The sequence below is a fragment of the Argentina silus genome (genome assembly GCF_951799395.1).
Source record: "Argentina silus genome assembly, chromosome: 3".
Classification (NCBI taxonomy): Eukaryota; Metazoa; Chordata; class Actinopteri; order Argentiniformes; family Argentinidae; genus Argentina; species Argentina silus.
In genome coordinates, this window is record NC_139657.1 from 8,614,814 (window position 1) to 8,639,701 (window position 24,888).

General features: G+C 44.4%; 1 protein-coding gene across 1 annotated transcript in view; it reads right to left on the bottom strand.

The window, feature by feature from the left end:
• pclob (piccolo presynaptic cytomatrix protein b) overlaps positions 1 to 24,888 on the bottom strand; it is a gene marked incomplete at both ends in the record, with an annotated part of 77,138 nt that overhangs the window by 47,972 nt on the left and 4,278 nt on the right. The window contains 7 exons of the mRNA XM_083665719.1: positions 779 to 2,902; positions 3,038 to 3,910; positions 5,488 to 6,360; positions 7,240 to 8,112; positions 9,581 to 10,453; positions 11,625 to 12,497; positions 22,289 to 23,267. Of these exons, the coding sequence (XP_083521845.1) occupies positions 779 to 2,902; positions 3,038 to 3,910; positions 5,488 to 6,360; positions 7,240 to 8,112; positions 9,581 to 10,453; positions 11,625 to 12,497; positions 22,289 to 23,267 (7,468 nt within the window). The remainder of the gene's footprint in view (positions 1 to 778; positions 2,903 to 3,037; positions 3,911 to 5,487; positions 6,361 to 7,239; positions 8,113 to 9,580; positions 10,454 to 11,624; positions 12,498 to 22,288; positions 23,268 to 24,888) is intronic.

Here is a 24,888-nt window from a genome sequence, read left to right on the forward strand (position 1 = left end):
TGATACTGTCGTATTAATAAAGCATAATAATAATAATTTGAATGCATGACATAAAGATTAATAATGGCCTACATAAATGCATATAGTAATGTATAAAGGATTGGATGAATATGTTGTCATATGTCAACATTGACATTAACAATGATGACAGCCGCTACATACAGTAACAACCTTTATAAACATGCTACACTGTCTCCACCATGAACCCTCTATATCCCTGTAATAACATACAGTATATGTCAAGCAAACCACAATGATGCTTGTTATAAGGCCTTATTAATACACAGCCATGTATTGTCCAGTAGTAGTAATGAGACAGCTATGGAGATCTTGATATCACATCATAAGGCCTTATATCACATTGATGGCCATGTTCACTATTGTACTCACTCACTGTTTGGATGTTCTAGTGTCATTATAACACACCTATGCAGATGTGGATATAACACAACAAATACAGTATATGATACTTAACCTAATTCTCAGCACTGTAGGTAAAGTGACAGACTATATCAATGTTACAACACAGTTAATAAACTACTTTGCAGCTGATGATATTTCATACAGTATGTGTTGATATGATCTACACACTTGTTTAATGACAAATGTGTCTGTGCCAGGGCACACAGTCAAGCTTCATATTGTAGGCAAAACATAAAACGATGAACTACTCTACTATAAATAACAGAGTAATCATAGTGTTGTATTATTACACATGCATAAGGGCAATTTTCATGTAACATAATTATTTTCACAGTAAGGGAACGTGTGGTCCTACCTCAGTGACATGAGGCATGGGGTTAAATCCACAGAGGTTGCAGACAGTGTTATTGCAGTCTGTACAGGTGTTGTAATTGGGAGGGTCCTTGGATCCCATGTTGAGTTCCACCTTGCAGAGTGGACAGGTGGACTGTCCTGCTTTAGGAGCTGGTTGGGAGGATGCTGCTGTCTTTGGAGGCTCTGATGGGGGTTTGTCCACTTTGGCCTGTACTGATGGGGGGACCTTGGCCTGCTGAGGTTGTTCTGGTTTCTTCTCCTCTGCTTTCTGAGCACCAGGTGGTTTGGTCTCCTTTGCAGGGGGCATCTTGGGAGAGGCCTGGGCTGATGCAGACACCTTGGGGGAAGCAGGTGGTGTGGTTCGGGGTTGGTCCTGAACAGCTGAGGTGATCAAAGTGGATGCAGAGCTGAAGATGGAGGAGCCGAAGCCAAACATCTTTCCACCAACTGACTCTGCAGGCTTTGAGGGGGAAGGCTGAGATTTAGGACCCCCGAAGCCAAAGAAGCCTCCTGACTCCTGCTTGGGTGGCTGAGCCTGTGGGGGTGGCACAGACTTGGCAAGAGAGGTTCCACCTTTTGGGGGCTGTTGCTGTTGTTTACCAGGCTCCTGCTTGGTAGGAGCTGTTTTGGGATCTAGTCTTGGAGTTTGCTGTGGCTGAGCTTGTGGAGGTTTTGTAGCAGGCTGCTTTTGGCTGGGCGTTTGCATTTCTTGCTGCTCTATGGGTTGAACAGCTTCAGGCTGTTTAGGTGTAGCTGTAGCTGGTTGGTCTATTGCTTTCTGAGCAATTGTAGATTTAATATCTTTACTGGAAACATCAGCAGATGAACCCTCTTTCTCCAGGATGTCTGTTTTTGTGGACTCTTTTGATATTAGTGAACTGGGAGCAGGGGCCTCTTTACTCTGCGATACAGCTAGGGATTGGCCTTCTTTGCTCTGTATTGCAGATTCCTTCATTACAGATGAACATGGTGGTAAAACCTCTTCATTAAGGACTGAGCTTGGAGTTTGGGCCACAGTTTCTTCAGGTGAGCTTGGTGGTATGATATCCTTTTTCTTTTGGAGTGAGGCTGGGGTTGAGTCCTCCTCAGTGAGGGGTGTGGCTGGGATTGGAGCCTGCTTGTTAAGAGGAGAGGATGGGTCCTCCTTAGTGAGGGGTGAGGCAGGGGCCTCCTTGGTGAGAGATGAGGCTGGGATTGGAGCCTCCTTAGTGAGCGGTGAGGCTGGGATTGGAGCCTCTTTAGTGAGGGGTGAGGCTGGGATTGGAGCCTCTTTAGTGAGGGGTGAGGCTGGGATTGGAGCCTCCTTAGTGAGTGGTGAGGCTGGGGCTGCTTCGTCCTTAATGAGGGATGAGTCTGGGATTGGAGCCTCATTGTTGAGGGGTGAGTCTGCGATTGGAGCCTCCTTGTTAAGAGGAGAGGCTGGGACCTCCTTAGTGAGGGGTGAGGCTGGGATTGGAGCCTCCTTAGTGAGGGGAGATGCTAGGATTGGAGCCTCCTTAGTGAGGGATAAAGCTGGGGCTGCTTCGTCCTTGGTGTAGGGTGAGGCAGGGATTGGAGCCTCCTCAGTGAGGGGTGAGGCTGGGATTGGAGCCTCCTCAGTGAGGGGTGAGGCTGGGATTGGAGCCTCCTTAGTGAGGGGTGAGGCTGGAATTGGAGCCTCCTTAGTGAGGGGGGAGGCTGGGATTGGAGCCTCCTTAGTGAGGGGTGAGGCTGGAACCTCTGTAGCAAGGGGTGTGGCTGGAACCTCCGGAGTGATAGTTGATGCTGGAACCTCCTTAGTAAGGGGTGAGGCAGGGCATGGGGCCTTCTTGGTGATCTCCTCTTGAGACTCTCCTGGTCCTGTAGATTCCTGTTCCATTTCCATTAACACTGGCATTGAGGTGTCTTGTTTGTCAGCTGGAACTGGTGTTTCCGTCTTTGTGGAAGAGGTTGGTAATTGACTTTTCAGTGGTGGTGCGGGTGGTTTTGTTGTCTCCTCATTTTGGGGTGTGGCTGTATCCTTCTTTTGAGGTGCAGTAGTAGTAGGGATTTTACTGGGCTGGTGTTTCATCATGGGCTGTCCTGTGGTGTCAATTACTCCAACAGCTCGCTGCATCTGGCAGGTAAGACACAGCCACTCCTTCACCTAAAAGAAAAGAAGCGTCAAATTGAGTCTTCAATACTAAAACATTTCAATGAAAAATACAGTTTTAATTTTCATCACAGCATCTTCAAGTATTTATGTATTAATACTAGGATGCTTAAAACACTGATCACTTACCTCTTTGACATGAGGCATTGGGTTAAATCCACAGAGGTTGCAGACAGTGTTCTTGCAGTCTGTACATGTGTTGTAGTTGGGAGGGTCCTTGGATCCCATGTTGAGTTCCACCTTGCAGAGTGGACAGGTGGACTGGCCTGCTTTAGGAGCTGGTTGGGAGGATGCTGCTGTCTTTGGAGGCTCTGATGGGGGTTTGTCCACTTTGGCCTGTACTGATGAGGGGACCTTGGCCTGCTGGGGTTGTTCTGGTTTCTTCTCCTCTGCTTTCTGAGCAGCAAGTGGTTTGGTCTCCTTTGCAGGGGCCATCTTGGGAGAGGCCTGGGCCGATGCAGACATCTTGGGGGAAGCAGGTGGTGTGGTGCGAGGCTGGTCCTGAACACCTGAGGTGATCAAAGTGGATGCAGAGCTGAAGATGGAGGAACCGAAGCCAAACATCTTTCCACCCACTGACTCTGCAGGCTTTGAGGGGGAAGGCTGAGATTTAGGACCGCCAAAGCCAAAGAAGCCCCCTGACTCCTGCTGTGTGGATGGAGTGGCATTACTCTGCTTCCGTCCAGGTTGACTGATCTGGTCAGGTGGCTTCTGAGGCCCTGATGTTCTCCTGTCCTCCTGTGGTGTTTTCTGAGCAGGTGCTAGGATGGGTTGTTTCTGGGTCTCTGATGGGTTAGTAGCCTCAGACTTGGCTGGCTGTGCAGCTGGAATAGATGTTTTTCTTTGAGGGGAGCCTGGTGCTGGGATCTCCTTCTTTTGGGTTGCAGCAGGTGTGGCAACTTTGTTAGATGAGGGTTGTGGTTTCATCATGGGGGGTCCTGGGGGTTCCATTCCTCCAAGAGCTCTCTGCATCTGACAGTTCAGACAAAGCCACTCCTTCACCTGAAACAATAATATCATTAGATACAATCTCAAGCGACAGACGGCTATTCAGCTGAAAAACATTTCGGTACCACTTTACACTACAGCTTGGAATAAGGGGGTTATAACATAATAATAACTAGGCAATTAGATTAGATTATATTGTACTCTGTCTCCCTATTGTCCTTGAATCATTGAAACCAATGAACACCATTCATATTTAATTTGATTTATAACCAAGTAACAGAGAAGGTAATAACTACTGAATTGAATAGTATCAGAGCTGGAACATGCTACAGTATATTACATATTTCCAATTGGTAAGTAAGTAAGTAAGACTATGCTTACCATGGTTAGACTATCAGTGAGTGGTAGTACAGTTGTACCTAGTATGGTTATGCAGGCATCCACTGCATCACAAACTTGATGCATTGTACACTATGTTCTGTGAATGCATGAATATTTGTCGGTAGCAAAATAAACAAAAAAACAACAACAAAAAGTGTGATACGAAGCACCTCATTAAAGTATATTTTTAACTTTATTTGAAGGTGTTGCCTCCATTCTTTAATTCCCACAAACTGGAGTGCATTATAGAGAAACATTACCTACCGGACAGCTTATTACTAAGAAATGCCATCATCTTTATGTATTACAAAAGGGAAAATGTACATAACTTTACATTCACTGGATGGAAATAATGAATAAATCCATGTATCAGACATAATGGGTAGCTTATTACTGTGTTACATGATGCAGTGGATATATGCATTGCATACCGATACTAGGTACGTATTGCCACTCACTGGGTAGCCATGGTGGGAGTTGTGAGGTGTTGGCAGAAAAAAAGGGTAGAACCAAATGGAAACAAGTAATAAAGCATTTTCCAGCTCTGATCCTTTTGAATCAATAGTAATTAACTTTCCTTTTCCTTGGTTATGAATCAAATCAAATTTGAATGGTGTTCATGGGTTTTAATGTTTCAAAACCAATATGGAAATGTAGCAACAATAATCGGAACCAAGCATCTTTCATGCAGAACAAATATGTGGAAACTACAGTGCATCTTACCTTGTAATAACAATGGACAGTAATTGTCTTTCTTATTACTGGTAAGTACCTGTAATTATTGGTCAATACTGTAATTACCATGGTTATTACCCACTTATTTCGAGCTGTAATGTAAAGTCCTACCATCAAGGTAAATCCATAGACATTACTTCCCGTTCTCTTCAGGAAATAATAAGTCAATACACAGTTTAAGCTATTCTGAGTGACAAAGCACTCCATATTCTTTTCCATATACTTCATGAAGGAGATCATCTTTGAAGCATTGGATCTAAGAGATAATTTTGGAAAGTAAACAAGTGCAATTGAGGAGAGCAGGCATAATTTGTATAATATATGAAGCCAGTTATGTTAACAAAATAACTGACGAATGCTCTAATATGAAGAGACTGGAGCATAATCACATCTGTTAAAACAAATCACTTAACAAAAGCGTACATTGTAATCTGTTAAAAAAGCTCCATACATGAGTTTTCTAGAACAACACAACTGCTTATCAACAGCAAGGCATTTACAACATCTAGTCTTACCTCTGTGACATGAGGCATGGGGTTAAATCCACAGAGGTTGCAGACAGTGTTCTTGCAGTCTGTACAGGTGTTGTAGTTGGGAGGGTCCTTGGATCCCATGTTGAGTTCCACCTTGCAGAGTGGACAGGTGGACTGGCCTGCTTTAGGAGCTGGTTGGGAGGATGTTGCTGTCTTTGGAGGCTCTGATGGGGGTTTGTCCACTTTGGCCTGCGCTGATGGGGGGACCTTGGCCTGCTGGGCTTGCTCTGGTTTCTTCTCCTCTGCTTTCTGAGCAGCAGGTGGTTTGGTCTCCTTTGCAGGGGCCATCTTGGGAGAGGCCTGGGCCGATGCAGACAGCTTGGGGGAAGCAGGTGGTGTCGTGCCGGGCTGGTCCTGAACAGCTGAGGTGATCAAAGTAGATGCAGAGCTGAAGATGGAGGAACCAAAGCCAAACATCTTTCCACCCACTGACTCTGCAGGTTTTGAGGGTGAAGGCTGAGGTTTAGGACCCCCAAAGCCAAAGAAGCCTCCTGACTCCTGCTGTGTGGATGGAGTGGCATTACTCAGCTTACGTCCAGGTTGGCTGGTCTGGTCTGGTGGTTTCTGAGGCCCCGATGCTCTCCTGTTCTCCTGTGGTGTTTTCTGAGCAGGCGCTGGGCTGGCCTGTTTCTGGCTCTCTGACAGTTTAGTAGCCTCAGGCTTGGATGGCTCTGCAGCTGGAATAGATGGTTTTCTCTGAGGGGAGCCTGGTGTTGGGGTCTCCTTCATTTGGGGTGCAGCAGGTGTGGCAACTTTGTTGGGTGAGGGTAGGGGTTTAATCATGGGGGTTCCCGGGGGTTCCATTGCTCCAAGAGCTCGCTGCATTTGACAGTTCAGGCAAAGCCATTCCTTCACCTAGAACAATAATATTGTCTGATATAATCTCATACAACAGGGATATTCAGCTGAAAATATTTTCATTGAAAGCTTGGTGTTTGTAAAGAGCTCAGTCACTGCTTTTGGGTTTCTGTCAGTATACACTATGACATTAATGTAATCTGTAATGTCCTCTTCAGTAAATAATAAGTCAATACACTTTTCTGAATGACTGCTGTAAGTATTCCAACATTTTTTTCATAGACTCCTTAAAGTCGGACTGAAATGGAAATCACTAAATGATAACAATGCCCTAACTAATTTTTCATTGTAAATCTTGACTTTCAAAGGGTAAGTTTAAATTCTAAGTTGTCTTCGAAATAATGACACTCGAAGACGTTAATTCTTCGAAGTACCCTATGTCCTTTTATATTTTATCGCATTGTAAATAGCTGTGATATCTGACATCACAAATTATAACAGTAGCACATTTTCCAATCATAATATGGCACTGGTGAAGTGTGCCCGCCTCCACTGTAAACAAAGTTGCGTGCCCAGCCATGTAGACAGCGGAGTTCGACAACTAGCTCACCTAATAGAATAAACAAATCATTTCAGTCCAACTTTAAAGAAGATATGCTTTCAGGCATTGAATCTAAGACTAAAACTTGTGTTAGTAAACACAGGCAATTGAGGAGAGTGTCCACAATTTGCATAATATATGACTCCAATTCTGCTAACAAAATAAGTCATGCACGCTTTAACATCAAGAGACTGGAACATAATCACTTGCTTTAAAAAGAAAACCACTTAACATGAGTGTATATTGTAATCCTTAAAACAATGCTGCTTACATTGATTTTAACCAACAACACAACTGCTTAACAACAGCAATGAATTTACAATATGCTGTCTTACCTCAGTGACATGAGGCGTGGGGTTAAATCCACAGTGGTTGCAGACAGTGTTCTTGCAGTCTGTGCAGGTGTTGTAGTTGGGAGGGTCCTTGGATCCCACGTTGAGTTCCACCTTGCAGAGTGGACAGGTGGACTGGCCTGCTTTAGGAGCTGGTTGGGAGGATGCTGCTGTCTTTGGAGGCTCTGATGACAGTTTGTCCACTTTGGCCTGTACTGATGGGGTGGCCTTGGCCTGCTGGGCTTGCTCTGGTTTCTTCTCCTCTGCTTTCTGAGCAGCAGGTGGTTTGGTCTCCTTTGCAGGGGCCATCTTGGGAGAGGCCTGGGCCGATGCAGACAGCTTGGGGGAAGCAGGTGGTGTGGTGAGGGGCTGGTCCTGAACACCTGAGGTGATCAAAGTGGATGCAGAGCTGAAGATGGAGGAACCAAAGCCAAACATCTTTCCACCCACTGACTCTGCAGGCTTTGAGGGGGAAGACTGAGGTTTAGGACCCCCAAAGCCAAAGAAGCCTCCTGACTCCTGCTGTGTGGATGGAGTGGCATTACTCAGCTTACGTCCAGGTTGGCTGGTCTGGTCTGTTGGTTTCTGAGGCTCTGATGCTCTCCTGTTCTCCTGTGGTGTTTTCTGAGCAGGCGCTGGGCTGGCCTGTTTCAGGGTCTCTGATGGTTTCGTAGCCTCAGACTTGGCTGGCTGTGCAGCTGGAATAGATGTTTTTCTCTGAGGGGAGCCAGGTGTTGGGGTCTCCTTCTTTTGGGGTGCAGCAGGTGTGGCAACTTTGTTGGGAGAGGGTTGGGGTTTCATCATGGGGGGTCCTGGGGGTTCCATTCCTCCAAGAGCTCGCTGCATCTGACAGTTCAGGCAAAGCCATTCCTTTACCTGAAACCATTTCACAGTGTAAGAGGACTCTGTAGATTTGGCTTAATTTCAAATAAAGGCCACATTTGTGAAAGGTTGTCTTGTCTGTAACAGACATGATGACAGCTGTAAAACTGCTTGTGTAGAGCCCAAGCACATACAGTCTAGGCAGCCTACAATATGTAGTTTGCTGCCAACTGCGCTGTGATCGATACAACTTATCAGCTGAACTGTATGAATAGCATGTATAGGCTATACATAATAAAGATTGTAAGGCAGTGGGAAATTTATTTTGTAGCTCGTGGCTCATGATCAGATAACAAAAACCTGATTTAGAATTTTGATGATATTCAAATTCTATTTACTGAATATGTGATGATTCAACTTTTGGGAGTCAGCCCTAATTCAGACAAGATCTTCAGTGGGCTTACACTGTGACTGACGAGTGCCAAATATTGAGCATGCATGAGATGGCGCTGTCGAGCAAGAAACTTGCTCATAGAGCAAGCAAAAACTCAGTCGAGTGAGCAGAAAACCAGTCATGCGAGTGCATAAGCTATGTATATTGAGCGCATACATGCAGTGTTGGATGCACAAACTAAACTTGAGAGCTTGCAATTGTGCCGTTGAGCAAGCTTAAAATCATTGTCACATGCAATAAATTATTCCAAGAGAAGAGGGATTTTTTTCTGCGAAGAAGTACTCATTAAATGGAAAGAATTTAATTGGCTACTAAATCTATCCAATGAGACAGCCTGGAATATACTACTGAAATGCAATTAGTAAATTTTTTTGGAACAATTGCTGCCTGACTGGTTTGTTAAAATGCCTTTGATAGGACAATTCACCACAGCAAACAAACATACACCATGTGGACTCTACAGGTTGCTATGTCTGAAAGTTTGTAACAATTTCTTTGTGTTAATAATAATTAAAAATTATTACAAATAAAACGTGGACTCTACAGGGCATGAGAAGCAGTCATGTCCGACAATCAATAAAGCCGACAGGTAATGTTTCTAACAACCCTACCATTTTATAGATTCATGATGATTCATGAAAATAAAAAAACCCGAAATTTAAAAATCTCTTCACTTAGACTCATTTATTGCATGGAACAATGATTTTCAGCTTGCTTAATGTCACACTTGCTAGCTCTCATGTTTAATTTGGGCGCCCAACACTGCCTGTGCGTGCTCAATATAGTTTATGGGCTTGCATGACTGAGTTTATTCTCTCAATGACCACGTTTCTTTCTAGACAGTGCCATATTGCACATGCTTGACTTTAGGCACTAATCTGACACCATACTGAGCTTTGAATTAAACCTAACATCGGTAAACATCAGCAGACTCAAAAGCAAAGAAAGAGTTGGATCATAACTATAATTATGTAGTTTGAATATGGCTGATTATTACCTTATCCTACTGTTGAGATATTTTGTAATGCCTACTTTCCGCAATAAAAATGATATTCGTAATTGCCTTACCTCTGCGACATTAGTCTTGGGGTTAAATCCACAAAGTTTGCAGACAGTTTTCTTGCAGTCTGTGCAGGTGTTGTAGTTGGGAGGGTCCTTGGATCCCATGTTGAGTTCCGCCTTGCAGAGTGGACAGGTGGACTGCCCTGCTTTAGGAGCTGGTTGGGAGGATGCTGCTGTCTTTGGAGGCTCTGATGGGGGTTTGTCCACTTTGGCCGGTACTGATGAGGGGACCTTGGCCTGCTGGGGTTGCTCAGGTTTCTTCTCCTCTGCTTTCTGAGCAGCAGGTGGTTTGGTCTCTTTTGCAGGGGCCATCTTGGGAGAGGCCTGGGCCGATGCAGACACCTTGGGGGAAGCAGGTGGTGTGGTGCGGGGCTGGTCCTGAACACCTGAGGTAATCAAAGTGGATGCAGAGCTGAAGATGGTGGAACCGAAGCCAAACATCTTTCCACCCACTGACTCTGCAGGCTTTGAGGGGGAAGACTGAGGTTTAGGACCACCAAAGCCAAAGAAGCCTCCTGACTCCTGCTGTGTGGATGGAGTGGCATTACTCAGCTTACGTCCAGGTTGGCTGGTCTGGTCTGGTGGTTTCTGAGGCTCTGATGCTCTCCTGTTCTCCTGTGGTGTTTTCTGAGCAGGCGCTGGGCTGGCCTGTTTCTGGGTCTCTGATGGTTTAGTAGCCTCAGGTTTGGATGGCTGTGCAGCTGGAATAGATGGTTTTCTTTGAGGGGAGCCTGGTGTTGGGGTCTCCTTCTTTTGGGATTCAGCTGGTGTGGGAACTTTGTTGGGTGAGGATTGGGGTTTCATCATGGGGGGTCCTGGGGGTTCCTTTCCTCCAAGAGCTCTCTGCATCTGGCAGTTCAGGCACAGCCACTCCTTCACCTGGAACAATTGGAGAGTTTAAAAGGACTTTTAGTTTGAGGTAAAAAAAAAAAACAGCTGTTACACTTCTTAATGAAAAGTAGCTAAAATAAATATGCCTTCCATGATATCATCAGACATTTCCATTCTATGTCTTAGACACAAATGATCAAGTATACTGTACTATGATTTACTGACACTGTGTAAACTTAACTATCCCAATGTTGATATACTGTACTGTATGTGCTACAGTACACCTTGGTTGTGGATGAAGGGAGTTCCCCCCATTTTAGGTAAATCACTGAGCATCTGGAAAAACGCTATATTATTCTAAGCAATTCATTTTAAATCATTATTCAAGACCATCATTGATCTGAATCTAAATAAACACATTCTGAAATAAAAAAGACAACAGGTTTAGATTAATTTGAGCCTCTGCTGTGCTTTGTTTTCATTTCTTAAAAAAAATCCTGATAGATTAAAATATTATGAACAGTTGATATGAAAAAAGGCAAAATACTTTTATGTAACAACAGAAGTAAATCATTATCAACAACATACTGTGCATATTTCTGATCAGCTCAAAATAACTTTACTGATTGTTGCTCTTTTTCAGATTAGATAGAATGCAAAATTAAAGATCAGCAATTGGATCCTTGGCGGTTCTCTCCTGTACAGAAACATATGTTGGTTAAATGGCCAATCTGGGATTGGTACATCATTTCTTTTTCATTTTACAATTCATGATATATAACTAATAATTCTGTAAGAATACAAGCTTGTTTTACTCTGTTGTTTGTAAACAATGTAATTGTAAACAAACCCTGTATAGCTTCAACACATGGTTATCTATCGTTTTGATCTCATGGATGGTCAGTTTTTGCATCCATAGCTCCTTTTATGAAATTGAGAGAAGTTACATTTATCAAGCACCATCTTTCAGCTGTTTTCCAAAAAAGTGTTGGAGAGACCGCTCTGTTGTTGTTGGAATCCCAGATTGCCCCTTTAAAATTGAGAATCTGACAGCCGAACATTCAAATTTTGGAATAATTATGAATTCCATTCTTCAGATGTTTGCATATAAAAGCTCTTTGAATATTTCAAGCGGTAAAAAATAGCCATGTGTACATAAACAAAAACGTAACAGTGATGCCTTTTTCTGCATTAAAAAGTCGTATTATTGTGTTCTTACCTCTGTGACATGAGGCATGGGGTTAAATCCACAGAGGTTACAGACAGTGTTCTTACAGTCTGTACATGTGTTGTAGTTGGGAGGGTCCTTGGATCCCATGTTGAGTTCCACCTTGCAGAGTGGACAGGTGGACTGGCCTGCTTTAGGAGCTGATTGGGAGGATGCTGCTGTCTTTGGAGGCTCTGTTGGGGGTTTGTCCACTTTGGCCTGCGCTGATGGGGGGACCTTGGCCTGCTGGGGTTGTTCTGGTTTCTTCTCCTCTGCTTTCTGAGCAGCAGGTGGTTTGGTCTCCTTTGCAGGGGCCATCTTGGGAGAAGCATGGGCTGATGCAGACACCTTGGGGGAAGCAGGTGGTGTGGTACGGGGCTCGTCCTGAACTGCAGAGGTGATCAAAGTGGATGCAGAGCTGAAGATGGAGGAACCAAAGCCAAACATCTTTCCACCCACTGACTCCGCAGGCGTTGAGGGGGAAGGCTGAGGTTTAGGACCCCCAAAGCCAAAGAAGCCTCCTGACTCCTGCTGTGTGGATGGAGTGGCATTACTCAGCTTACGTCCAGGTTGGCTGGTCTGGTCTGGTGGTTTCTGAGGCCCTGATGCTCTCCTGTTCTCCTGTGGTGTTTTCTGAGCAGGCGCTGGGCTGGCCTGTTTCTGGGTCTCTGATGGTTTCGTAGCCTCAGACTTGGCTGGCTGTGCAGCTGGAATAGATGGTTTTCTCTGAGGGGAGCCAGGTGTTGGGGTCTCCTTCTTTTGGGGTGCAGCAGGTGTAGCAACTTTGTTGGGAGAGGGTTGGGGTTTCATCATGGGGGGTCCTGGGGGTTCCTGTCCTCCAAGAGCTCTCTGCATCTGGCAGTTCAGGCACAGCCACTCCTTCACCTGGAACCATTTAACAGTGTAATAAGACTATATCGATTTTACTCAATTCCTTATGCTACTCTTAATCATCTTGATGAAAAGCAGATAAAGCGAATATTTCTGCCGCCATGATATCATCAAACATTTCCCTTTGCTCTCATAAACACAAATCCTCCAGTACACTGTCATTAACTGATACTGTCGACTCACACAATTCCTGCTCTTCTGAACTTCAACATTACCTGCAATATTAGGGTTAACACATACTGTACAATGCAGGCTGAAAAGCAGATAAGTATCTGAATATGATCTTTCATCATAACTCTTCACTTCTAAGTATCCTATTGTTGATATACAGTACTGTATGTGCTAAAGTACACCTTGGTTGTGGATGAAGGGAGTTCCCCCAATTCTATGTAAACCACTTTGAGGGTCTTGAAAAACACTATATTAATCCGAACAATTATTAATAAATAACTAATTAAGACTATGTGATCTGAATCGAACCAAAATAGTTGTGAAATGAAAAAGACCGAAATGTTAATTAGGTCTCAGTGTATGAACTGATTCATTTTTTCTTTTCCTAAAACAAAAAGCATGATAGTCAGTGAAATGTTGAAATATAATGAATGGTTCAAACTTACTTACACAGGCTAAACACTTCTTTTATGACAATACAGCTCAGTCATTATCAATATCATACATATTTTCTAATCAGCTGATGAACATTTCCTGATTGTTTTTCTTTTTTCGATAAGATAGAATAGAATAGAAAATTCATCAATTTGATCGCTAAAGGTTATTTCCTGCACAGAAAAATGTTTTGCTTCAAACAAAAATGCCATTAAGAATCTAAGAACCACAAATTCCATTTGGGAATAATTAAAATGTCCAACCTACATATGGTTTCAGATATTAGCTTTATGAATATCTCAAGCAAAAAAGACAGAATTAAATTAGTACAAACATTGGTAAGGCTTACTTTCTGCAATAAAAGTCATTTTGTGTGTTCTTACCTCTTTGACATGAGGCATGGGGTTAAATCCACAGAGGTTGCAGACAGTGTTCTTGCAGTCTGTACAGGTGTTGTAGTTAGGAGGGTCCTTGGATCCCATGTTGAGTTCCACCTTGCAGAGTGGACAGGTGGACTGGCCTGCTTTAGGAGCTGGTTGAGAGGATGCTGCTGTCTTTGGAGGCTCTGTTGGGGGTTTGTCCACTTTGGCCTGTACTGATGGGGGGACCTTGGCCTGCTGGGGTTGTTCTGGTTTCTTTTCCTCTGCTTTTTGAGCAGCAGGTGGTTTGGTCTCCTTTGCAGGGGCCATTTTGGGAGAGGCCTGGGCCGATGCAGACACCTTGGGGGAAGCAGGTGGTGTGGTGCGGGGCTGGTCCTGAACACCTGAGGTGATCAAAGTGGATGCAGAGCTGAAGATGGAGGAACCAAAGCCAAACATCTTTCCACCCACTGACTCTGCAGGTTTTGAGGGGGAAGGCTGAGGTTTAGGACCCCCAAAGCCAAAGAAGCCTCCTGACTCCGGCTGTGTGGATGGAGCGGCATTACTCTGCTTACGTCCAGGTTGGCTGGTCTGGTCTGGTGGTTTCTGAGGCCCTGATGTTCTCCTGTTCTCCTGTGGTGTTTTCTGAGCAGGCACTGGGCTGGCCTGTTTCTGGGTCTCTGATGGTTTAGTAGCCGCAGACTTGAATGGCTCTGCAGCTGGCATAGATGGTTTTCTCTGGGGCGAGCCGGGTGTTGGGGTCTCCTTCTTTTGGGGTCCAGGAGGTGTGGGAACTTTGTTGGGAGAGAGCTGTGGTTTCATCATGGGGGGTCCTGAGTGGTCCATTCCTCCAGCTCTTTGCATCTGGCAATTCAGGCACAGCCATTCCTTCACCTGGAACCATTTAATAGTGTAAGAAGACGATATAGATTTGGCTCTTTTCATAATGCAGCTCTTACTCAACCCGATGAAAAGCAGCTAAAGCAAATATTTCTGCCACCATGTCATCTTTTAGACATGTTTCTTTGCTCTCTGAGACACAAATCCTCCAGTACACTGTAATTAACTGACACTGTAGACTCACAGGATTCCTGCTGCTCTGAACTCAACATTATCTGCAGTTTTAAGTATAACACGTACTTGCATACTGCAAAGACCAGATAAGTATTTGAATCATACTGTATGAACTTTCACCACCATCTCTTATCCATAATAATCTGCTTTCAAATACAAGAATCCTGAAATGAAAAAGACACAGAAACTATACTTTGAGCTGACTATGCCATGTTTCTTAAAATGTACAGTCAATGAAATGTTACACAATAACAATAAAGAGTGAAACTTAATGACAAAAGTGAAACACTTCTCTGTGAAAATACAGTTGAATCATGTTCAATAAAATACAGATTTCTCAGTTTTTGTACATTTACTCATGTTTTGTTTTTTTTCCTTCGGATCCTTACAGATATGTGTTAACTCTATGAACGTATCAATCTGAGAAAGGGAGCCTTATCTTAATACTGACATCACAGTGAGGTTTACTTTCTGCAACACAAGTCATATTATTGTGTTCTTACCTCTGTGACATGAGGCATGGGGTTGAATCCACAGAGGTTGCAGACAGTGTTCTTGCAGTCTGTACAGGTGTTGTAATTGGGAGGGTCCTTGGATCCCATGTTGAGTTCCACCTTGCAGAGTGGACAGGTAGACTGGCCTGCTTTAGGAGCTGGTTGGGAGGATGCTGCTGTCTTTGGAGGCTCTGATGGGGGTTTGTCCACTTTGGCCGGTACTGATGGGGGGACCTTGGCCTGCTGGGGTTGCTCTGGTTTCTTCTCCTCTGCTTTCTGAGTAGCAGGTGGTTTGGTCTCCTTTGCAGGGGCCATCTTGGGAGAGGCCTGGGCCGATGCAGACACCTTGGGGGATGCAGGTGGTGTGGTGCGGGGCTGGTCCTGAACACCTGAGGTGATCAAAGTGGATGCAGAGCTGAAGATGGAGGAACCGAACCCAAACATCTTTCCACCTACTGACTCTGCAGGTTTTGAGGGGGAAGGCTGAGGTTTAGGACCCCCAAAGCCAAAGAATCCTCCTGACTCCTGCTGTGTGGATGGAGCGGCATTACTCTGCTTACGTCCAGGTTGGCTGGTCTGGTCTGGTGGCTTCTGAGGCCCTGATGTTCTCCTGTTCTCCTGTGGTGTTTTCTGAGGAGGCGCTGGGCTGGCCTGTTTCTGGGTCTCTGATGGTTTAGGAGCCTCAGACTTGGATAGCTGTGCAGCTGGAATAGATGGTTTTCTTTGAGGGGATCCTGGTGTTGGGGTCTCCTTCTTTTGTGGTCCAGTGGATGTGGCAACTTTGTGAGGTGAGGGTTGTGGTTTCATAATGGGGGGTCCTGGGGGTTCCATTCCTCCAACAGTCCTTTGCATCTGACAGTTCAGACAAAGCCACTCTTTTCCCTGAAACAAAAAGAAAGAGTTAATACCAATTATATTACCCTACATGTTTTAGGTAGCCATAATTACTGTAATTCAAATTTAATCAACACTTCAAAAGTCACAGTCTGTCATATTTCCAGTAAGTTCAAATAATGAAATACAGTATGTACAGCCTGATTATGTTGAATATTACTTCTTAATACCTTAATTTAGAGAAGAGTAGTGTCTCATAGTATTTTAACCAACACCATAAGGACTTACACTCACTGAGCAATTGATTAAGAACACTATATTAATACTGGGTAGGGCCTCCCTTTGCAAGATGTTGGAAACATTCCTTTGAGATTCTGGTCCATGATGACACGATTGCATCACGCAATTCCTGCAGATTTTTCAGGTGCACTATCAAGCTGTGAATCTCCCATTCTACCACATCCCAAAGGTGTTCTATTGGATTCAGATCCGGTGACTGGGAAGGCCAATGAAGAACACTGAACTCATTGTCATGTTCATGAAACCAGTTTGAGACGACTTTTGCTTTGTAACATGGTGTGTTATCATGCTGGAAGTAGCCATTAGAAGATGGGTAAATTGTGGCCATGAAGAGATGCACATGGTCAGCAACAATACTCAAATAGGCCATGGCATTCAAGCGATGATTGATTGGTATTAACGAGCCCAAAGTTTGCCAAGAAAACATTCCCCACACCATTACACCACCTCCACCATGAGAACGTGTACAGGTGGTCCTAATAAAGTGTTTGGTTAGTGTATGTCTCCACTGTTAAGGTTGTAGATGCTTTGAGGACATGATTCAATGCTACAAATCATTTTCTCACAAACAGTGTTGCTGCTTTCATTGACATTCCTTGAGCGCAACAGATCATATCAAGTACTCTGCATAATTTGCATTAAAAAATGCATTTGCACCATTGTTTACCTTTTTGTTTGTGGCCCATTATTTGATGGTATGGTTTGATGGTAATAACATAGTGTGGCTTTCCTTTTTATTATAAATGTATCACCTCGAGGTTCGCCTAGAGGTGGACATTATGCTCAATATCACTAGTAAGCAGAAGAGTGTTCTTTTCTACCCTTACACAGAGCAGTGTAAACATTCATTGTATTTTGCAGCTGTTATTATGACTTGGTTCTAAATATTTGATGTTGGACTCAAGCTACATTATATTTGCCACCAGATGTAAATGAGACAAAGCAAAACGAGTCTGTGGTATGAAGAGTGTGATGGTTTTAAATGGACATCAAGTGACTGTATTTGTGTCTAGTTGGGTTTACCGCTTCTCAACCGACCATTGTACAATCATTGTACCAACTTTGCAAAAAAACAAAAAAAAAAGGTCTAATAGTGTAATATACTGTATTCAAAGCAAACATTATTAATTGTTTCCATTATAGCTTTGCAATTATGGGACACACACTCTAACTTGAAGAAGGGCTGAGCATTGACATCACATTGAATTATGTGGTCTTAATAGCTCACTCACTGCACTCAGAAGAGTTCAAATGGCCCATAAATGGCCAAGGGACCATCACGTCTCAAAACATGCATGGGCTTTGATATATTCTGGAGTGCATTGCAATCTGTTTATCTGGTTTTTTGATGGTTATACACCCCTCCTGTGGGAAACACATAATGTTGGGTATTAGGTTTAAGCCCATTAGTAAACCTAGTGGGACAGTTTTACTCCTCTTTCCATTGCCTCCTGTATTGGTGCTAGACCTCTCTGTAAAAGGGAGGGAATCACATATCTACATACTGTACACTAATGCAATTCTGCCTCAAAACCATCTCCCCAGCTAAGAAGGATTTAAGGTTTTCAAAGGCAGGGGGTTACACTACAACCAGCAGCCCTCTATGGTGTGGCAAAGGCTGAAAGATCAATGACTTAAATCATCTCAGTCTTTATAACAGCGGTATGAAATCACCCTTACACTACTATAGAGCGTCAGAGAGCTCTTGTTCCCAACCTCTGTGTACTACTAGTTTAGGGCCATCATTAGTGTACAGCTGCATCACATGAGATCATGTAGCCTTGGACTGTCCTTGCCAAGCTACCCTACAAACAGCGTGCATTGAATTACAGAGTCAAGTGTCAAGTCCTTTTGTGCAGGAGATAACCTAGAAGTCCGTTTAGAGCACCACCCAACATGGTGTTCCCTACCAGATCATCCCCCTGAGAGGGCAGTGTGTCCTGGGGATCAACACATCAACAGCAGTTCTCAGATACTCTATCTCTCTCTCTCTCTGTTGCGTGCTCTCTCTCTCTCTCTCTCTCTCTCTCTCTCTCTCTCTCTCTCTCTCTCTCTCTCTGTTGCGTGCTCTCTCTCTCTCTCTCTCTCTCTCTCTCTGTTGCGTGCTCTCTCTCTCTCTCTCTCTCTCCCTCTTTCTCTCTCTCTGTCGTGCATGTTCTCTCTCTCTCTCTCTCTCTCTCTCTCTCTCTCTCTCTCCCTCTTTCTCTCTCTCTGTCGTGCATGTTCTCTCTCTCTCTCTCTCTCTCTCTCTCTCTCTCTCTCTCTCTCTCTCTCTCTCTCTCTCTCTCTCTCTCTCTCTCTCTCTCTCTCTCTCACTGCTCCAGCTACATGGATAGTGCATTGGATATCTAACTAACTTAGATCATTCCTGTAGGCTGAATCACATTCCACAGCAGGATAGATTGGATGCAGTCATAGGCAGGCATTCAAGCATAGCGTTCATGATTACACATGCAATCAGCCAGGATTTCTGAGGTTATGGGCGAGCACTGTTGTCACAAAGGATCGTCTTCTGTGTATTTGGCAGTTAATTAAATGTTTAGAGCACCACCCAATTAAATGTTTTAATTAAGAATTAGGAATAAGAATTTAGTTTGTGATAGATTGTGGTGGTTTCTGCCCTGTACTCAGAAATATACACTCAGGGAACACTTTATTAATGGAGGTGGTGTAATGGTGTGGGTAATTGTTTTTCTTCTTTTAAAGTTTTCTTGGCACAGTTTGGGTCCGTTAATACCAATCAATCATCGCTTGAATGCCACGGCCTATTTGAGTATTGTTGCTGACCATGTGCATCCCTTCATGGCCACAATTTACCCATCTTCTAATGGCTACTTCCAGCATGATAATGCACCATATCACAAAGCAAAAGTCATCTCAAACTGGTTTCATGAACAGGACAAGTTCAGTGTTCTTCAGTGGCCTTCCCAGTCACCGGATCTGAATCCAATAGAACACCTTTGGGATGTGGTAGAACGGGAGATTCACAGCTTGAAAGTGTACCTGAAAAATCTGCAGGAATTGCGTGATGCAATCATGTCATCATGGACCAGAATCTCTCAGGAATGTTTCCAACATCTTGTGGAATCAATGCCACGAAGACTTGAGGCTGTTTTGAGAGCCCCACCCAGCATTAGTACAGTGTTCCTAATAAAGTGTTCAGTGAGTATAGTTCTGGTATATTAAGGTAACAACTGATAAACAACTCTTCGTAATTCAAGTGTTTGCCCAGTAATATTAGTGAAATGTATGGTACACAGATAAAACATGTCATAGCTGTTATTTTATCAAGCAATAAAACACGGCTTCAAATGCCTTTTGGCCAATCGCAATGCTTGTTCTGATCAACCCATTGTATAAAAGATTATTATTCCACAGCATTTAGTCTTCGACTCTGTCAACAGTGAAGCTCTGCACCAGTTCCCATGAGAGAAATGTGACATCACGACAGACAACCTCTCAAGCATAATATTACAACTGAGGTCATAACATACTAAAAATAGCTTGGTTTACAACCATTGCACTTTCTGCCAGATTAGGTATACCTGAGTGAGTCTGAAAGGCAGTGGTACTGTAAGCCACAAATCACTGATCTAAAATCAGTTCCCGGTGTAATATGTGGCCCATTAGACTATTTCTCTATAAATGCCAGAGCATGCATAACAAATTAAAGAGCGATCAGCATTAACTTACAATATCTAATTGCTTATGGTAAAATGATGGCCACTAATTTACACTCTGTAGCATTAGTGCCCAGAGTGCAGGGGACCTATCGTGTAAAGAGACAGAAGATAATAAGTTATTTGGGATATGAAGTGCAGGTCAGCAGTGACATATTGATATTTGATTTTTGTTTCTTTAAACATTCATCAAAACAGACAGTGATGTCTTACCTCAGTAACATTTGGCATGGGGTTGAATCCACAGAGGTTGCAGACAGTGTTCTTGCAGTCTGTACAGGTGTTGTAGTTGGGAGGGTCCTTGGATCCCATGTTGAGTTCCACCTTGCAGAGTGGACAGGTGGACTGTCCTGCTTTAGGAGCTGGTTGAGAGGATGCTGCTGTCTTTGGAGGCTCTGTTGGGGGTTTGTCCACTTTGGCCTGTACTGATGGGGTGGCCTTGGCCTGCTGAGGTTGTTCTGGTTTCTTCTCCTCTGCTTTTTGAGCAGCAGGTGGTTTGGTCTCCTTTGCAGGGGCCATCTTGGGAGAGGCCTGGGCCGATGCAGACACCTTGGGGGAAGCAGGCGGTGTGGTGCGGGGCTGGTCCTGAACACCTGAGGTGATCAAAGTGGATGCAGAGCTGAAGATGGAGGAACCAAAGCCAAACATCTTTCCACCCACTGACTCTGCAGGCTTTGAGGGGGAAGGCTGAGGTTTAGGACCCCCAAAGCCAAAGAAGCCTCCTGACTCCTGCTGTGTGGATGGAGCGGCATTACTCTGCTTACGTCCAGGTTGGCTGGTCTGGTCTGGTGGTTTCTGAGGCCCTGATGTTCTCCTGTTCTCCTGTGGTGTTTTCTGAGCAGGCACTGGGCTGGCCTGTTTCTGGGTCTCTGATGGTTTAGCCTCAGCCTTGGGTGGCTGTGCATCTTGCGCAGAAGGTTTTCTCTGTGTGGAGCCTGGTGTTGGGGTCTCCTTTTTTTGGGGTGCAGACACTTTGTTGGGTGAAGGCTGGGGCTTCATCTTGTGGGGTCCAGGGCTCTGCTTTCCTCCAACAGCTCGCTGCATTTGGCAGGTCAGACATAGCCACTCCTTGCCCTGTATTAGCAATATCAGTTTTAGAATGCTACAGTTAACATATTAAATAAAATCTAGCCCAACAGTATTGTATGCATTGCAAGCCTGAATCCAATCATATTGTTAGAATATAAAAAATAGAATATCGCATCAATGTTATTATATTTTCGCGAATTTAGGTTGTTGTAAGATATCAAAATGTATCAGAAAAAGGCAAAAATAATAATTTCACGCTTCCAAAAAAAGATATATATGGCTTCAGAACAGAGACAGCTCTACAATATTATCTATTTTAAAACAACATGAGTTGTTGAGTTGTAAAACAACATGAGATGCATGCTATGCTAAATTGATAATCCATGTTAAACTGCTAGCTGAAGCTATGCTAACACTCTAGGCTGCTGTGACAAAAATGGAATGACAGGCACTTCGCAGATGGTGTTACTACTGGTCAACAGACAACATGTATAGTATGTGATAGATTTAGAAATAACGATTTTGGTGAACTATCCCTTTAAAACTATTTTCTTAACTGTGTCAACAATATAAAGTTGTTGAACAATAATAAATGTTGTAGTTTAGCACCAGAAGCATCATAACTTTATCACCTTATATTACCTTTTAAAATGTAGTGTAGCACACTACTCTCCTATTCTGCATGCGCTTGTTAGTGAGCAATGCTTCATGCTGAATAAACTGTCACTAAATAAGATTACTCTCTTTAAGCAGGATGCTAAATGGTAACTAGGAGTCAATATACGGCCTAATCAAATTCCACTCCTTGCTATGGCCAAAGCATGTCCAATTATCCACTGTATGAAATAGACCAAAGAGGCCACTATTATAGTGAATGTGTTTTGTTTTAAAGACATACTAATTCGAAAGCAGCAAGGTTGAACAAGGTCAAAAATAAAGATCACACTGTTATCAACACTGTTACTTAACAACTGTGGTAACAAGCTACATTCAAGGGGAAATCTGGGATTTGCACACACTGTGCTGTAAATGTTTAGACATTTAAATTAATGATATATAGACATTGATTATTGAAGAAGTCTTACCCCATCAAAACCCAAAATATAAGTTTTACTCCATTGTGTGGAAACAATGTAATGGTAAACAAACACTTGATCTCATGGATGATCAGGCCTTGCATCCAATGCGCCGTCTATATATTTGAGAGTGGTTACATTTCTCCAGCCCCATCCCTCAGCTGTTTATAAAAAAAAACAACTGGCGGGGGAGACAGCTTTGTTGTTGTTTGAATCCCAGATTGCCCATTTAAGGTTGCCTTTACAAAGAGTTTATAATGTGTTTATAAGTTGGTGTGCGACCTAGATAAGTTCATGTTTGAAATGGAATGAATGGAAGTGTTCTCTACTTACGCCTGAGTCTGGAGGACTGAAGCCGCACAAGCTGCAGACCGTGGTCCTACACTGTGTACAGGTGTTATAGTTTGGCGGTTCCTTGGTATGCACATTGAGTTCCGTAGTGTTGCACACCGGACAGAGGGAATTCGCCCCGGTGGTAGTAGATCCAGCTTGCGACTGGGGCCCGGCTTTGTTGGCCCCTTGTGATGGAGCCCCTGCCTGGGCTTGCCCAGCTGGGCCAGCTCCGGGTCCTTTGGGGCCTTGCTGCTGAGGCCCAGGTTTGCCAGAAGTCTGCTGCTGTGGTGTAGTCCTGGAGGAACCCTGCTGTTGTGCTCCAACCTTAGGCGAACCTTGCTGTCGTGGTCCAACCTTAGGGGACCCTTGCTGTTGTGGTCCAGTCTTAGGGGACCCTTGCTGTTGTGGTCCAGTCTTAGGGGATCCTTGCTGTTGTGGTTCCTTAGGAGGTTGCTGTTGGGGTCCGCCCTTAGAAGGATGAATTTGTTGTTGAGTTCCAACCTTGGGTGAACCTTGCTGTTGAGATCCAACCTTAGGTGAACCTTGCTGCTGTGGTCCACCCTTGGGAGGAGTTTGTTGTGGTCCAGCTTTCGGCTGTCCTTGTGACTGCGGTGCAGCCTTAAAAGGAGCTTGCTGCCCGCTGGGCTTGACTGGTGCACCAGCCTGGCCGTTACCTAGCAGCTGGGACCCTCCCTGCTTAGGGGGCCCCTGGCCCTGCTTAGGAGGTCCCTGGCCTTGTTTCTGAGGTCCCTGAGGCTGCTGTGAGGCTTTCCCAGGGCCTGACCCTGGCTGCTGTCCCCCTGGCACCTTAGCCGCCTGCTGGGCAGCTGCTTTCTGTTTCTGATCCCCGTCCCCATCGTCCCCGAACAGGCCAAACTTGTTGACAGCAGAGGAGACGGAGCTGAGCGGGTTGGCCCCGCTCAGGAAGTTTGAGAACATGGCAGGGTCTTCTTCCTCCTCCTCCTCCTCCTCCTCCTCGCTGGAGTCTACAGGGTCGTCTGAGTCAGAGCAGGAGCTGTCTCCTCTCTCTGCTTTCTCTCCTGCAGAGGCCTGAGGGGGGGCTGAGGCAGAGGCAGGGGCGAGGGCGAGGGCATTGACTGCCTCGCTGCTGCTGCTATTGCTACTACTGCTACTACTGCTCCCTGGGCTCTCCTCAGGCTCAGCATCTACATCAGACTTCCTACAGACGAGAGAGAGAGAGAGAGAGAGAGAGAGAGAGTGAAAAACGGTGAGTGGGTAAGATGAGGAGGGAGAGAATGAGAATGAGAGGGAGTTGGCATGAGAGAGATGGGAGATGGTATGAGAGAAAGAGAGAGAGAGAGGGGGGGGGGGGGGGTGAGGGGGTGGGGGGGTGAGGGGCATGTTTGAGCATGTTTGTAATGCATTTAATTTTCCAATGGATATGCTGCCCCAGGCAGAGAATGGTAAACAAATAAAAACATCGAAGATTATTGGAAAATAATGAGAAAAAAAGGAAACGTAATGAGGTGGGTTTGTCATTCCCCTCCTGCACTCCTGAGAAATATCTCTTATCTCATCTCATGCTCTCATATCCTGGATAGAAAATAAAGATATTCATCAATAACTGATTGATTAGGCTTCAGATTGTCTTGATGGGTATTACGCAACCTGTAGTAAACAGGTGTTTTTGCACACAGTTATTCACTACATGACTTAGAACTGAGACAGTGATGTAACATGATTATGAATAAGAAAAATAATGTATCTGTTGCAACAATTATGGATAAAAAAAAAAAATTTTTAAATAATAATAATAATAATCCAATATGACATCCCTTGACCAACCACGGACATCTCATCTCAAAGCTATTATCATTCACACATCTGATTGTTGCCTTAGCAAAGTCATTACAGATTCTGTCTCGGTTTGATTTACTCCGCATGGACTGTTGCTTTCAGCACCGTGGACAGCAGCGACCAGCCGCTCTATTGATCCAGGCTTTTTACGTCTTCGAGCCGGAGAGGGATCCCTTTCAGCCCGTAACACAATAAGCCACGGTCCATCACTGGAAACGGATACTGCCTATCTGAATGCTATTCCATAACCAATCCGTCTTCTACGGTTAGCCGTGTTTATATTTAGATGCATAAATGATATTCCCTATAGGTTTGGTGGCACTAACCCCCCCCCCCCCTACACACACACACACACACACACACACCTCTACAGCCCCGTGAAATTGCTTTTCCCTGGGAACCACTCGCCATCTCAGTGATTTCAGCCAACAGAGACATTCTGACTGTAGAACAGAGCAGATGCATAACGTGTTTTACAGTAGAAAGCCGAGTAAACACCGTCAATCTGGCACTCTCTGGAGAAACCGCAGGCACATCCGGGCAGGACACGTCAAATGATGCATGAGAAGTGAACGCTGATATATGGAAATATTATTGAATAGCCTACACATATATCACTGGAAAATATGACACACGATATCCTGCGGTCGCCTGTGGTAGACATACAGCCTGAAATACGGGGAGTATATTATTCTGTAATATCCATTAAACACTAGGATCGAACTATCAAATGTCAGTCGCCTGATGAGGAGCCGTGTGGGCACATATCACCACCGCTCTTG